Genomic DNA, 15,295 nt, shown 5'->3' on the forward strand with positions numbered 1-15,295 from the left:
TAAGCGTTTACGGATGCAGGGGTCTGGGGGCACAGCCCCCAGCCGCTGACACCACTTTAATATTTGACCTCTCCTAAATGGTCTAAAATTGATAGTACACACTAATGACTCCAAAGAGCAGTTGTAAGTGTGTAATTCTGACTATAATCCCTTCAAATCTGACATACTGTATAATTTGAAGTTAATCTCAACTTCAGTATGTGCAGCAACTGCACATGCTTGGGTTAATTTTAGTAACTTTAACTGGATACATTGCTTCTATACATTGAAATAATCAACACATGAAGTTATCCATTTACTATCTACTTATTGGTGTTTTGCTCAGTACTCCTCTACTCAATCAATAGCTATTATAATTCCTTTGTGTCACACTTAAGTGACATGAGCTATCTAGGTCACATGTGACTTCTTGGCTGTACTGTATAATGTTGCGGTTTCTTAGGACAGAGACTAAGTAGGATTACAATGCACATGCAAGTACATAGCTAAATACACAAAACATTTTTCCAAGGTGGTTCACATAGTTGGTGGTGATTCCCATATCATAAATGCAGGGGTCTTGGGGCATACCCACCACACATTTTAAACAATAAATACTTCAAAATTACATTGATTTATGATTTCTTATTGTATGTTTAGTCCTTCATCAATATTATTACAGCTATTTTAGCTTGAATTTTCAGAGGGGAGTTTTCAGAACCCCATGCATGCCTGCCCTTATACACCCCTGCACATCAGTGAAAGAGCTTGGACTTCGCAAATATACTCATGCAGATAGTTTTTATTGTGAACTTCCTTGCTATATAGTTAGCAGGCCAGCACAAAATATTTAACTGAACATCAAGAGCATTACATGCACACAAGCATTTTTCAGGTATACTAAGCAGTAACTACTATTTGTTATCTAGCAGCTATATAAACCACAGACCTCTTCAGCTACATCAGTACAATTCATTAAGGAGCCACAATTTAATAATTTGGGTTGTCTACACTTTACTAATAATAGTAGCTAATCTGATGATTTTAGCCACAACTATACAAATCTGAAAAATAGGTATAGCACGGTGTTCAGATAAGCACATTATAGAAGAGGTTCAGCTTGGTCTTAATTGTTTGAAAGCTTTAACCATGAATGATTAGAGTATTTGAGTGACTGTATTTAAGTGTCTGTTGTATTAGAGTATTTTAGTGAGTGTTCTATTAGAGTATATCGATCTTTTTAGCAAATTTCATCCCCACCTAGATCTTAGTTGTGTAGAGGTGGGGCTTAGCTCCACCTTAGTTAACACCTCAAAGCAGCCTTCAGTACCCTACATATAGCCCCTCTCTATACCTTTCGGCTGTCCATGTCTTATACGCCAGCTTAAACGTTTTTTTTAAAATTGGTAATCCTGGTGGGGGGTTCGTCCGAACCACTCGAATCCCCCCTGGTTACGGGCCTGCAATGGTATTGTCAATAATCAGGTAACTAAGAACTTTATAGCAGTCACAATAGGGCTTTATAGTATCTATGTATAAGAGCTAAGTCATGAATGGGGTAAGATACAGTATGCATTAGGCCACACCAAGTCAAACCTTAGTTTTTGGTCACCCGCCCTCATGGTAAACCTGAAACCCTAGTTTATGAGGACTATTATTAATATTACAGGTGCTTAAGTGCACGTGACCCAGCAAGACACTTATTTTTTACTGCAAAAGATCAATATACTCTAATAGAGCATTCAGGGATTCCAATAGAGCAGTCACACTACTCTTAACTCTAATATTAGGTATACATAATTCATTAGGTATATATGCCACACTAATAAAATGTTTCTAACTATAGCTAGTTTTGTCCTTGATTATATAGCTGTTCAGATTATAACTGTTACTAAAGCTTCTGTAACCAAAGTAATTTCAGTAGCATTAACTACTAGTCCATGCAGATGGGCCATAGCTTTAACTTTATAATTCAAATGTAGTCCTCTAATGATTAGTCTAATTCCTTATCACTGAACACTACAGGGGTATGGAAAGCCGGCAACATTCGGTGAGCTTAAACTTAAACTTTTCCATAACTAAAATTAGATTGGCAAGTAGAAACCCTTATAGTTTAAACATTCCCAGATGATCACTAAAAAACAGTAGTCTGGAGCACTCAATGACTCAAAACTTTGACAGTTACTTTTCTCAAGGTTACTGAATAGAAGGCTGGAAACACATAGCTAGTGGGCTAAGACTTTACATTTGAATGAAGAATTTCTGATGTGAAAATAGAAGTTAAATTTCATTGTGTATCATGATCATTTGAACAACTTAGCTATAAGTCATAGTAATACTTTCCTGACATAGCTAATGAGACATTTATTTCATTTGGAAAGCATAAGTAGCTACATGAGCAAAACATTTCCTATAGTATATTCTAAATAAATAAATAAATATACTTAAATGCTATACATCAGTGTATAGCTAGCCATGATCCATCAACAACTTTCCTAGTGCATTTTTTGCTGAAGCACAACTACTTATGTTGTTGGTTAAGTATAAAATCAACATGAATTTGCTAAATTGAGCAAATAATAATACCATACAGTATATTGTCACAGTAGAGTCTATAGTCCTGAAGTCCTGATCATCCGCCCGCCCGCATCCATTTGTAGGCTTGGGAGTGACCAGAAACTAAGGTATGACTTGGAGTGGCCTTAGATGCAATGTTCTAAAACCGATAACTAGCAAACAAATTGCCCATGATTACTGAGGAGTCTACAAAGGAGATTACATTCAAGAATAGATTCTTTCTAGAACTCCTACTTTCCAGAACGATTAATTATATAGGTTGATGTGATTAAATCAGACAATGTGGAGAACTTTGTACAATTAAAAATGACCATTAATATGTAGAGTGTATAACATTGATGACACTGTGAGGTGTCAAAGTATATAATATTAGGTGATCATTATTAGATATAACATGTGAATTTACACCAGATATGGTAATTGTAAACACAAACCAGTCTATATCTCTCAAAGCATACCGGCTCATGATAACAAGGTCTACACAAGATTTGATTTCATACTGCAATTATACTGCCAATACATAAAATGTACCAGTAAGTTCCAGGATAAATGTCAGCAAAGTAGTTGTCATGTACTACACATCAAATTTCACAACATTACAGCTATAGGACTGGTTGATTACAATACATACAGGTAGTACTACTAGAGATAATATTATGCTCTTGCAATATAAATAAATTAATGTGGTAGACCATCAGAAGGATTCAGAAACATCATGACAACAGTAAGAGACTTACTATGTTACAATATTGTACTTTGCGTGGGAGGATGAAAATACCACCACGTACTGCAGCTGTATTTACCAATCACAGCAATATACTTGGAGGAGACCCAATGAATACCCGATCATACACAGTTGTTCAAAGGGTGGCTCTAAAAATAAAATACACTCATCCTACTTATATTAGTACATTTAGTGTCCCATAACCTGTACAGTATGCTCCTGTGCATATAGGCACTATATTTCATTTTGACAAAATTGATTTGTGTTTGGTACAAGAATTATACAAAAATAATATAATTAGTTAGGAAGGAAGGAAGGAAGGACGCACTTTATGTGTATCTGATACACAAGTTAATATTATTACTGTTACTGTAGTTGACAAATTTCCTTCAAAACATTCCTCATTATCATGGGAAGTGGCAACTGGTCAATTCGGTCTGATATGCCCATGGTAGAAGTGATGATGGCGTTAAAGCAAAGATCTTTTAAGCTCTTTGGTGTTATTTTAAACTTCAAAATTTCATAGGATGGATATATTATGGATTCAATATCACCCCAATAATCCACCTGATATGAGTTATTGCGATCAATCTTACCAAGTAGCCGATGTGTGTCAGTAACTATTCCATGTGGTAAATCGAAGAGTCCTCTTTGCCACATGCATGTTGCTGCAGTTGAGATGTCACTACCAGTTACCGTACGGCCAATGGATATGTGTAGGCTATCATCTCTCTTGTAAGCAGTAACACAATTTGGTGGAACTTTTCCATGAGAAGACTCACCCCATTCAAAGCCATCCTGATTTTCTACAGTTAAAACTTCATATTCACTGCTACAACAGTGTTCACCACTACCAAAGCAAATATGAAGGCAATTTTCTGAAGGCACAATATATCCTGGGATCATTAGATATTTAGTTCCTTCATAATACAACACTTTTCCTCTGCCAACATACAACACTTCTCCATTAGGTGCAACACCAGCAGCAATTGTATTAGGTGGAAGATGACCATCAGAAACAGTGACCCAATTTATTGTTGGATAAGTGATATGAGACAACTTTGGAAATTTTTGGGCACAGAGAAATTGAAATTTGTACACTTCGTATATCTTTCCATCATATGGTACATAAACCTTAGAATTTTTGATTGGCGTTTGGCGGACATGATCATGGATGTCTTCATTACACCAACCTTGTCCAACTCCAAAGAGTGGACCATCAAAATCAGGTGGAAATTTACTTTTGTCATAATATCCCACCACTTTGCTCTCTTTGATAACAGCAGCTTTAACTCTAGCAGGAAAGAAAAAACCTCCATTATTATCTCTATCTAGTTGTTCTGTTACTACAGCACTTTCTGGCAAAAAAATAGTATCTTTTTCAGTGTAGCCTTCAAGTGACATCCAATAATAGACAGTGGAATCTCTACTACTTACTGTTGTATGTCTTCTTGAACGATCCAACCAAACCTTCTTCTCATTATAGCAACAATATGTAAAGACACGTTGTGAAGGTGTGATCACTCCATACAAAAGCAGAGGGTTATAATAGTAACGATCATCATTATCATCATAATAATCATAACGACGTCTATCAAAGTAACATCGGCCAATGTAGACCTTCTCACCTTAAACAAAAACAGTTTATGCATTATAAGTGTAACTTAATATGTAATCATTATTAATATTATTAGGACAAAGTCACATATAATGTCAGTTAGGCAACCTACATACATAGTATATAAATACACTGTGACAATGAAATTCATACTGACACTCTGTAGCTTATAAATTGATAAAGTTGATGCTGCTTTTATAACAACACACTTATTTGTTAGTCTCTATCCCTCTAAAGCCCTGCAAGAAGATGAAAAAGGAATAGAAAGCGGGGATGACCCATGGAAAATGCAGGCCATAATGCAATACACAGGTTGGATTTTACAGCATAGTGTTTGGATCCTTAAACATTCTAATAGAGCAGTCACCTATACTACAATACTCCAATAGAGCAGTCAAGAATGTTTTGATAGGTATCCCACCAGGGATCCACACTGATGGCCTGTGAATTGATGGACTACAGCTATCATAGATTAGGTATATAGACTAGCTAAGTCATCAATATTGAAGTTAGCTACTCCTTTGAAACCATAAATATTCAACTATTTTTTTGCCTATTGTAGTCTTCGAAAACTGCACCTACTACTTCCAGATAAAGTCATACGATGGGAGTATGCATGCAGCACTGGTATGTATTTGTTAAGCTGAAGTGGCTCCACTAGAGGAGTCCCCAAGACTAGTCATATTGTGCTTAGCCTCCTCATTGGAGCCATGCGCATACACATACTGCAGCTACCACATACCCACCATGTAACTTATCCTGAGGTGTAGGTACAACTTCCAACATCTATATGCTGGCACTGTTAGTAAAGGTGGCGATTAAGTGCAGCTGCACAAAGTTAATTGGACAGCATGTTTGTGGCAATGCACAAACAAATGCGGAAATCCATAGATGACAGTAAAGCATCTCACTGGACTAGCAGAACAAGCTCTGTAAGACCGCCCAGCACTTTAAAGCTATTAGCTTGTCAAAACTCTGGTTAATTCACTGGTGTACGGCACCAGCTGCCATCATGTGATTACTGTTACATAGACCATGCCCTGACTAGCTACATTGTCTCCTTTCTCGCTAAAAGGAAAGCATAGGATGGGAGCAATTTGCTAGTATACTTGTTTGTCAAGGTCTCTTTACAAAAATCTATAATACTAATTTGATTGGCTAAAATAGTGTGGTGTATTTATATTAGAAGTAAATGTCCGACTTGACAACTATTGTTACCATAGTGATATATGCCTCATGGCATTGCAACAATATGGTTGCCTAGGTAACCGTTGCTAAGGTAAAAGTCATGCTGAGACCATAGCAATGGTTGCTAAGTGTGATTGGTCTTTTGAAGTGTTTTTTCTTTGAATATCTGTTGCCTAGTGACAGTTACTATGGTTGTCAGATTAATTTGCAATAGAACGAATGGTTGTAGTATTCGGGATTAATAGTTCTCGCATTGTAAACAGGAAGGAAATAGTGCTCGGCTTTTCCTTGCACAATTTACTCCTTCCTGTTTGCAATGCTTGCACTATTAATCCCGAATACCACAGCCATCCATCCTATTACATACACATACGTCTATAAAGCTGTTGTAATAGCCTGTGATACTTTAGTTTAGCATACAAAGTTTCATGAAATAATACACCTTTATTTTTCATCTATGTAACTCTAAAGGTTCAAGCCAATTTATTTTTTAGTAACTTTGCCGATGAACAACCTAGCACTAAGCCACTTTGGTCCCATGACATATTTCAATATAATACATCAAGCTGCTATTGAGAGTATTATATTGTAACGCATTCAGTTGTTGGATAATAAGTTGTACACTAGCAAAGTCTTGGGCAACCCTAAAAAGCTTATTAAGCACTTGAGTTGAAACATAAATCCTGCAATAGTTAAATTTTACGCTTTCAAGGGAGTAGCTAACTTTCAATGTTGATGACATAGCTAGTCTATATACTTAATCTATGACAGCCATAGTCCATCAATTACCAGGCTTATAAAGCAGGTCCCTAGCTGCAAGGTGGAGTTAGTGAAACATTCTTAACTGTTCTTTAATGCAGGTGACTGACTACTCTATTAGAGTATTTCGATCAGTTCAGCGAAAGGATCCAAACAATGCTGCAAAGGAATATTGTGCTGCCTATATATGATGACTTTTTATCAGGCATTTTCCGTGGGTCGTTCTTGTTCTCACATTTCATTGCTGTTTTCCTCGAATTCATTCCCCATATACAAAGGATCAAATAAATTTATTGTGCAAAAAAATTCCTTGCAAGCTACATGGTGAAGTGTGCCCATGGGTTGGTGCTACAGATGCAAGTTTTCATACTCAGTGGTGTCACACATGATGACTATTCTATTAGAGTATTTGATTGACTGCTCTATTAGAGTATCTTGATCTTATGTATAGAATTGTATGCACATGTGTGTGTAGGAGGAGGGGTCACATGTCCCTCCCCCCCTTATCTGCTACTGTCACTAGTATTGTACACTTTTAGCTATCGATATGTATACATGTACTGTAATATAAGTGACTGGATCTGTGAAGAGATCTTATAGCCTTTCCAAATTCTAAATTTTGATTAATCATATCTCCTCATGTTTTTAACCTATCATGTTCATCATTACACCAAACAATAGTGGTACATGTATACACAACAAAGTGAAGAATCTCAGTGGACTATTAGGTCACTCCAAATAAATTCTCTGTTTCCCGTCCACTGTCCGCTCTAAATGTTCCATTATTCCGTATTCTTCCATTATTTTTCCAGTTATTCTTGCATACTGACAGGCTCAGTAAAAGCCATCTTGAAACAGTGTCAGCAGTGCTATCAACTCTGCATAAACTTCAGGTTTGTGCTATTTTTGGAAAGGAAAGAACAAGCTTTATAAGCATGCTTTTATGTAGCTGTTTATGGTTGTGCCAGGCAAATAATGCCTAGAAGAGCTGCCAACCTTATAACCTTGCCAGTAGCAATAGGAAGTTTTTTGCCTGTCATTTGACAGAAGAGTACAAGAAGATGGGTATAACTTACAAGGCACCAAACTTAACCCTAGCCGGACAATTTGTGTACTTCATGGTTGATGTACCACATTTAATGAAAACAACTAGGAATGCTTGGAGCAGTTCTCAAGCTAAAGGAACATGTCATTTGGAAGTAATTATACTTGAATATAGCATTTCTTTATTTCATGATATGGTTAGTAGAATAATGGTAAAGAAATCAAATGGGCACATCTAATAGAACTGGTGGAGAAGTCCCAATGTGTTTCAGGTCTGTATATTGGCAACAAGATAAAGAGAGAACACTTGCACTTAACATCATATTCCAGGATGAATGTCCGTCTGGCTGCCCAGGTATAATATTTGTGATAAGCTGTATATAGAATTTCCTGCCTATGTGCTGGATACTTTAATAATTATATGGGTTGTCTTTTAACTAGATTATAAGTCCTTTTTCTAGCCAATCACGAAATCATACAAATGCATTCAAATTTTGTGTTTTTCGTATGAATGTATTTAAAATTTAAAGGTGCAATCAGAAAATCTTCAAAAATGGTAAAATAACTTGCACTTCAAATGGAGCCAATATTTCAGCGGTAAAAGTACAGACAGAGTCCATAATTTATTGTACATCTATGGCTGTATATACCGTAACCCTACTTTGTATCGTAAATGATGACTGTTTGATGTGACTTGAGTTCGGAGAATCAGCATATTCTCCTAGTTTGGCAGATAAAAGTTTTATACATCAATCATAATTTTAAACATTATCTATAATTAGTGGATGAGTTCATTCAATTCCCAAACTCCTGACGTATATGATACATAGTTTGGCAAATCTTTGTCATGACTATATTGCATACCAAACCCTTTAATATGTAGGTACTAAGCTCATCAGTGGCAAATGCATTTGACACATTGAGAAGTCTGGCATCATGCAGGGCACTGAGGAAACTGAGCAGTTCTGTCGAACATTCGACAGATTTTTTGACATGTTAAATACAAGGATAACTCACCAAGAGATAAGAAGCAAGAAACCAGACTTGGCTGCTTATGAAAAAGCTGATGATTCTAGATTTGAGGTATGTTGTATTTCAGCCTAAAATATTCAATTGCGTTTTACAGTGGCTCGAACAAACCTTTCTGAAGTATCTTAATGATTGGGAAGCATACGTAAAATCTAAGGACGCAATTCCTAAAGCTGCAAAGCAATTCTGCCTACTACCATCACAAACAACATCAGGGTTAAAAATGACCGGTAAGCATATTATCATTTTCATGGTATTTCCTTTTAATGATGTGTATGTACTGTCATTCCAGTGTACTCTTTTTGTGAGACGGCAAAATTCCTGTTGTCACAACCCAATGCTGGTTACTTATTGTCAGAGAGGTTCAACCAGGACACAGTTGAGAGCTATTTTGGACAGCAAAGATCAAGAGGTCAACGCAACGACAACCCATCGGAACAGCAATTCCTGCACAATGCACAAGCAATTATAATACAAAAGTCTCTTGTTTCTGGTACCAGCAGTAGTATCACCAAGAAAAGATCTAACTTAGAATTATCCCCATTGTGTAGGCCACTTCCTAAAAGATGTATTAGAAGGATTGTTTGAGATACTATTGTGTACACTGTAAACTACACCTGTAAATTCATTTAGTTCATTTGCAATGATATATCATTATTCATGGTAACAACAGTACTAAGTTAATGAAGTTCTTTTCTCAACCCTTTTGATCCTTTAATGTTTTTCTTTAACCCAGTTTATACTCTTCTAATATCCTTCCATTAACAGTAAAACCACGGATCGTGAACCACAAAGTGGCAATGTCATGGAGCAAATAACTGGACCAATCCTCCTCAAGCCCACCAGCAATAACATCCCAATAGAATTGTACAGTCTGGTGGTCCATCAGTTCAGTTATAAATTCAGCCCTACTGGACCCTTTCTCCAGCTTTTCATAAGTTATATCTTTCACTGTGCAGAAAAAGTGAAAACAATCGTAATTAATCCACCGCAATCACTTTTCAATGTCCAGGTCTCAAGTATGTTGCAGTGGCCTCAACTGATTCAGCATCTTCTCCTATTATGCTCAGTAGAGCCGAGGTAATTGCAGCTCCTCTATCGTCATCTGCTGTCTTAAACTTTTTTTGGTGTCCGCCTTACCACATACCCAGCAGCATAGTAGATGGCATTTTTCTCAATGACAGAATATTCACGTGGCTCCACACATGGTGACACAGACTGTGTAGTCAGTTCATTAGCTGACCCTTTCATAAATAACACCTCCACTATCATCTAACGGAAAACATTTCAAAGTGAAAGACACATCACAAAGCAGAATATTTCCACAATGATAGGGCCAATCGTTTACATTCCATACATATTATATACTTAAAACCCTTACACTTCACCACAAATTCTTACTTAGCCTTAGGGCCTGAAGAAGGAACAGACTCAGGCTGATAATTATAATATGGGATTTGCTGCTACAATAGTGAATTGTTATGCACATATGACTACTATACCTCGAGACTTACGAGTCCACTACCATCTTATATATTGGCTAGCTACACAAGAAACATGACATGCAGTCCAGACCTGCCATAAAATTGGATTGTTGTACTCAGCATCCATATTCATGCCCTTCAAGTATCGTGACATAGTCTCCGCGCAGTACTTGTACATATCCTTAAAAGATGTCTTCTTTTCCGCTTCAACTGAGATACATCCTTTTTTACGATACAATAGTAGCTAATGAACTCCTCATTTCGAACTGTGCAAAGGTCCTCCACCAGCTTTTAAAACCTTTTTGCCTTAACTGTATCTATTTTGCACTCTTCAGAATCAAAAACACATCTTAAAACATCCTTATAGTCTTGAACAGAGTCTACATCAGTGCTGCTACATTCTGTCACCATTCGAGACGGGGCGCGTAACCAGGATATGACTAGGGCGCTTATTTGTTTCCTATCCATAGTGCGTATATTATCTATGGTGCTATATTTTCCATTTGCGTCACAATAAAGTACAGTTATGTATTGGTTGGAAAATAAATATGAAAAACAAGATCACGTGCGTAACATTTCTAATCGCCAAAAGTAGATACTATTTGCTTGTATTACTATGTACCACAACTGTACTACATAGACACTTACCAATTGTCTGATGGCTGAAAACCGATGCGGTTCGAGTTCACAAAATGAATGTTCCAAGCAAGACAACAAGAGAGCACTTTAAACCAGTTAAAGCACCACTACACTTGTACAATATGAAAACAACAGCACTTGGGCATGGTCTTGAGCCTAATCTAGCACTTGGCTTTGCCATGTGCTATATTAGTTTCTCGCCCACACTCTCGTGCTTTTATTTCCATTTTGTACACGTGGCGGTGCATATAGAGTATTTGTTTTTTTTCTCCACCTTCTTAAGAGTCTTCTGTAAAGTGTCACTGTGTATATTTGCACCTATATCAAGAATTGCACATGCATGGTCATCAAAGTCTATGGTGTCATGTCAAAATGAACCAATGAGAGTGAGATTTGAATGGGATTGCTCACATTTGAATGGTTATTTTAGCCAAATAAAAAAGTTAATGATTAGGCAGTTCCAAGTAAACAGTGTCACTATAGAGACCCTGTCAAGTTAACCATCAGTTATTAGTCCTTGAACCCACACAGTTTGTGTAGGTTTTCTAACTGGATTAGCCTAAAGCCAGATATCAACAGAAAGTTTATTTATTGGGCTAATTAACCACTATACTAAAAATCACCCACTTGTGAAGCCATACAGAGTGACATCTGGCTTTGGCTAGGTAACCTATACATATAGCAGTAAGCTGTTCATGTGTTTGAAGAAGAAGACTAAATAAAAAGTAGGCACATCAACTTGTAAGGCCTTGTGATTCCAGCTGGTAACATTGTCCACTACATAAAGCAGGCACACAATTACAATAGCACTCAGAAAACAAAGCATGAGGATGTGTAATAACACTTATGACTAATTCATGCTAGTACAACTCTTGGACCATCAGACAATCAATTGCTATCATTTCCTTGGCTTCTTCCTCCTTTTCTTTGGTGTTCTTTGGTGCTTTGCACCATTAATAGCCACATGTGATTAAGTAGGCTGATGGTTTAATGGCTTCAAAGACCAGTGAGCACTCTTAAGTGGGAAGGAGTATGACAGACTATAATAATTAATTGTAACCCACTGAGCAAAAACCTGTTTTTGAGAATCACATTCCAAAAAATTTTCGAGATAATTATCACTTCTGTGCAATAATTTTTGTTATATTATACCCATACCTGTTGGCTGCTTGTCGGTATCTTGCTTCACAAGTGAAATATGATTGATCAAAACAATTTCTCCATAGGCACCTGTACATTAGTACCCCAAATAACTTGGCCATCTTGTTGTGCATGACGTCTTTGTGGATAAATAAAGTACATTGTTTGTTATCCGGTGCAAAGCATAGCTGCTTAACACATATACTGCAAGTATGCGTAGTAATGTGACAAATATCAGCAAGCACCCTTGTGAATAATAAATTTTTTGTAAAAATATTTTGTAGCGTGCATTTTTACTTGATGTATTTCAATGGAATTTAACAAACTGTTTATTGCATTGTCTCATAACCATACCTGTTGCTTTGAGGTGATATCTTCTTGCCTGGCTGAAATATGATCACTCAAAAGAATTTTTCCATGAGCAGTGTAGGTGTTTAATGTTTGGTCCCTGTTCCCGGCATTAAAATGTTTAATATGGAGATGGTCCTGCATGTAGGGCAGGTACCAATGCTAGTATAATATAATAAAGGTTTCATAGCAATATTGGCCAAGGGAGTCCAACCAAGTGACTACAACATTTCTGTAATACTAGGTATCAGGCCAAAGACCCCAGACACAAATCTTGCGCCTCTTAACTTTTGAATTAGGCAGGTTATATAGAGCCGGTAGTGGGTGTATTTACTTAGACAAAAATTAGGGTTGGGAAATTAATCCCAGTGTTACTCACTCTGTAGCCCATATGCAATATCACTGTTCCAGATGATGCTGCCAGCTACCCACCTTTTCCTACCTTATAAATCACAAAGGGTGAAGAAACCAAAGCTGAACCCTCCTTAAGAGGTTTTCCTGTTAAGCACAACAATATATTTCACTGTCTGTATGAAGGTAAGTTTATAATGAGCTTGATGTGAGCTCAATTATGCCACGACAAGCACTTTGCGCTCTCCAACCCTAGATCGTCTCAAAGTAGTGATGCAACAATAACCAAATTAGCCGATTATTGATATTAAGCAACAGAATTAGCCAATACAGATAACCGATCCGATATACATTAATCCTCATCAGTATAGTGACATAAGCATTGACCACAGCTCATTCTAGGCTAAAATGGAAAGTTAACTGTATAGTACAAGTGGAAAGATATTTACTGTTGACCATGCAATGATATGTCCAACTGGAGGGTTTCCAACTATTCACCACAACGAAATTCATGACCTCACTCTTAACTGAAGTTTGTCATAATGTTGCCACTGAACCTTACTTGCAACTCTTGAATGGTGAAAATTTTTCCCACTGTACTGCCAATGTTGAGGATGGTGTTCATGCTGATGTTGGGGTTCTGGACAACTCACTAGGATGCCTTATTTGATGTAAGGATTTTCTATCCTAATGCATCTTCGTACCGTTCAGCTTCTCTTTCATCTATTTATCATAAGCATGAGCAATCTAAGAAGCAAAAATATTGTGAAGTTGAGCATGGAGTTTTTTACCCTTTTAGTGTTCTCCTCCTCTGGTGGTATGGCACGTGAAGCTACTGTTTTTAACAAGTGGTTGGCTTGTAAGTCATAAGTGAGAGGAAAGCTATTTGGTAATCATGGGAGGCCTAAGGTGCCAGCTATCCTTTGGCTAATTGAGATGTGCCATCCTTTGTATCAGGGGAAGCCGTTCCTCTTCTGGAAGGCCAGTGAGTGAAGATGATGCTTCTCTTGCTGTAGCCGAGGGGAGCTGCAGCTGGACTATTAATTATTTGTTTTTCATACTATTTTTCAGAAAAAAGTGTATAGCACAAGTAAAAGTTACTCAGGTAGTAGATCCAACAGCGTTGAACATACTCCCAGTTGTCCGAACGGAGTTTTCCCTACTATTCGCCACAATGACATCCGAATTCTAACTGCTGGGTTGATGTCTGAGGTTTATCATGATGTATCCACCAAGCCTTCACTTCAACCTCTAAGTGGAGAATCTCTCTCTCTACGTTTCACTAATCGAGATATCAGTACTCGCTTGGACATTAAGGATTCTGGTTTTGGGGGCTGTTGGTTTCAATCTACTTTTTTTTCAATGTCAACATTTTTAATCCTTCTGCCCCTTCTAATGGATCCAACACCTACCACCAGTGTGTGTGTGCAAAGCGCCGTCAATACGAGGAGAGGGTTCGTGAGAATGGGCATGGTAATTTCAGCCCACTTGTCTTTTCCACTTCTGGAGGCATGGGCACCTCAACTACTGTTGCTTATAAACACTTTGCATCCCTCTTGTCTTGCAAGTGGAAGCAGAGTAATGAGTTGATTACAATGTCATCTCAGTTTCTCCTTACTGCATTCTGCCATCATGTGCATAAGGTGTTCTCATTCCTCTGGTCAACCCTGTAAAGGTCATGATCCAGACCTAGTACTGGAGGAGGGACGCCTTTGGGCTGTCTAAACCCCTAGATCATGTCACTCTTAGCCACGGTGTTTTGCTTTGTTGTATGTTCTTTTAGGTGTCAAATACACCTACTCTGAAGGTAACATCTTGGTAAGTTCAAGGCCAGCAACAGTGTAGGGTTGGAGAAGCTGGATTGAAGCCGGGCAAATTTAAAGTTTTACTGTTGGCTCAAAAGTCCGGTACGTTATTGAACCGACTTTCGGTTCAGTCATAGATTTTATATTCCCTACTAGCTATAATCTATGGTTCAATATATTTCACTGCCTAACTTTTTTCACGGTCACTTATTGAGTATCATTTCACTCACCATTTACGTTTACTCCTGCGCAAATTGTTCCAGAATGAATCTTTCCATCCTTCACTCCGCTAAAACAGACGTGACTCACAGGCATGCCGTTTTCTTTCGAGGAGTGAACGTACGAGATTTCCAGATTTCTACTGTGAGTTCTGATTTCTGCTAATTTCCGCCCAAGCAAGCTATAATTTACGGAAAATCTTCTTTAATTTACAGAGAAACACGGAGGTTAAAGGCTTGATTTCCGATTTCTACTTCTGGGAGACGTTAATGATGAATGTGAGTTCTACTTTTTACAACCTATAGCCATGTACATTTGACTTGACATCATAGTCTGTAGAGGCTATGGCAATCTAGGACCAAGGGCGGATCTAGGATTTATAAAGGGGGGG

At 37.6% G+C, this 15,295-nt stretch overlaps 1 protein-coding gene across 3 annotated transcripts; it reads right to left on the minus strand.

The window, feature by feature from the left end:
* Positions 1-3,497: 3,497 nt before the first annotated feature.
* LOC136262343 (uncharacterized) lies at positions 3,498-15,091 on the minus strand. Of its 3 annotated transcripts, XR_010704182.1 has the most exons (3): positions 14,916-15,091; positions 9,917-10,190; positions 8,710-9,869 (listed from the first exon to the last, which is right to left on the minus strand). XR_010704182.1 is itself a non-coding variant. In XM_066056583.1 (2 exons), exons 1-2 carry the CDS (start codon positions 14,998-15,000, stop codon positions 3,647-3,649), a joined length of 1,347 nt encoding a protein of 448 aa, XP_065912655.1. In that variant the 5' UTR covers positions 15,001-15,091; the 3' UTR covers positions 3,498-3,646. The 3 variants fall into 3 exon arrangements, 1 of the variants encoding a protein (XP_065912655.1); XM_066056583.1 differs by lacking the exons at positions 8,710-9,869; positions 9,917-10,190 and adding an exon at positions 3,498-4,908; XR_010704179.1 differs by having other exon boundaries at positions 8,710-10,190.
* Positions 15,092-15,295: the final 204 nt, after the last annotated feature.

The sequence above is a fragment of the Dysidea avara genome, chromosome 1 (genome assembly GCF_963678975.1).
Source record: "Dysidea avara chromosome 1, odDysAvar1.4, whole genome shotgun sequence".
NCBI lineage: Eukaryota > Metazoa > Porifera > Demospongiae > Dictyoceratida > Dysideidae > Dysidea > Dysidea avara.

Coding starts and splice junctions, on each gene's coding strand:
- LOC136262343 (XM_066056583.1), bottom strand. CDS start 15,000: ATGCCTGTGAGTCACGTCTGTTTTAGCGGAGTGAAGGATGGAAAGATT. Junction 4,909..14,915: donor CGCAGGAGTAAACGTAAATG/GTGAGTGAAATG, acceptor TTTTTGTTTAAG/GTGAGAAGGTCTACATTGGC.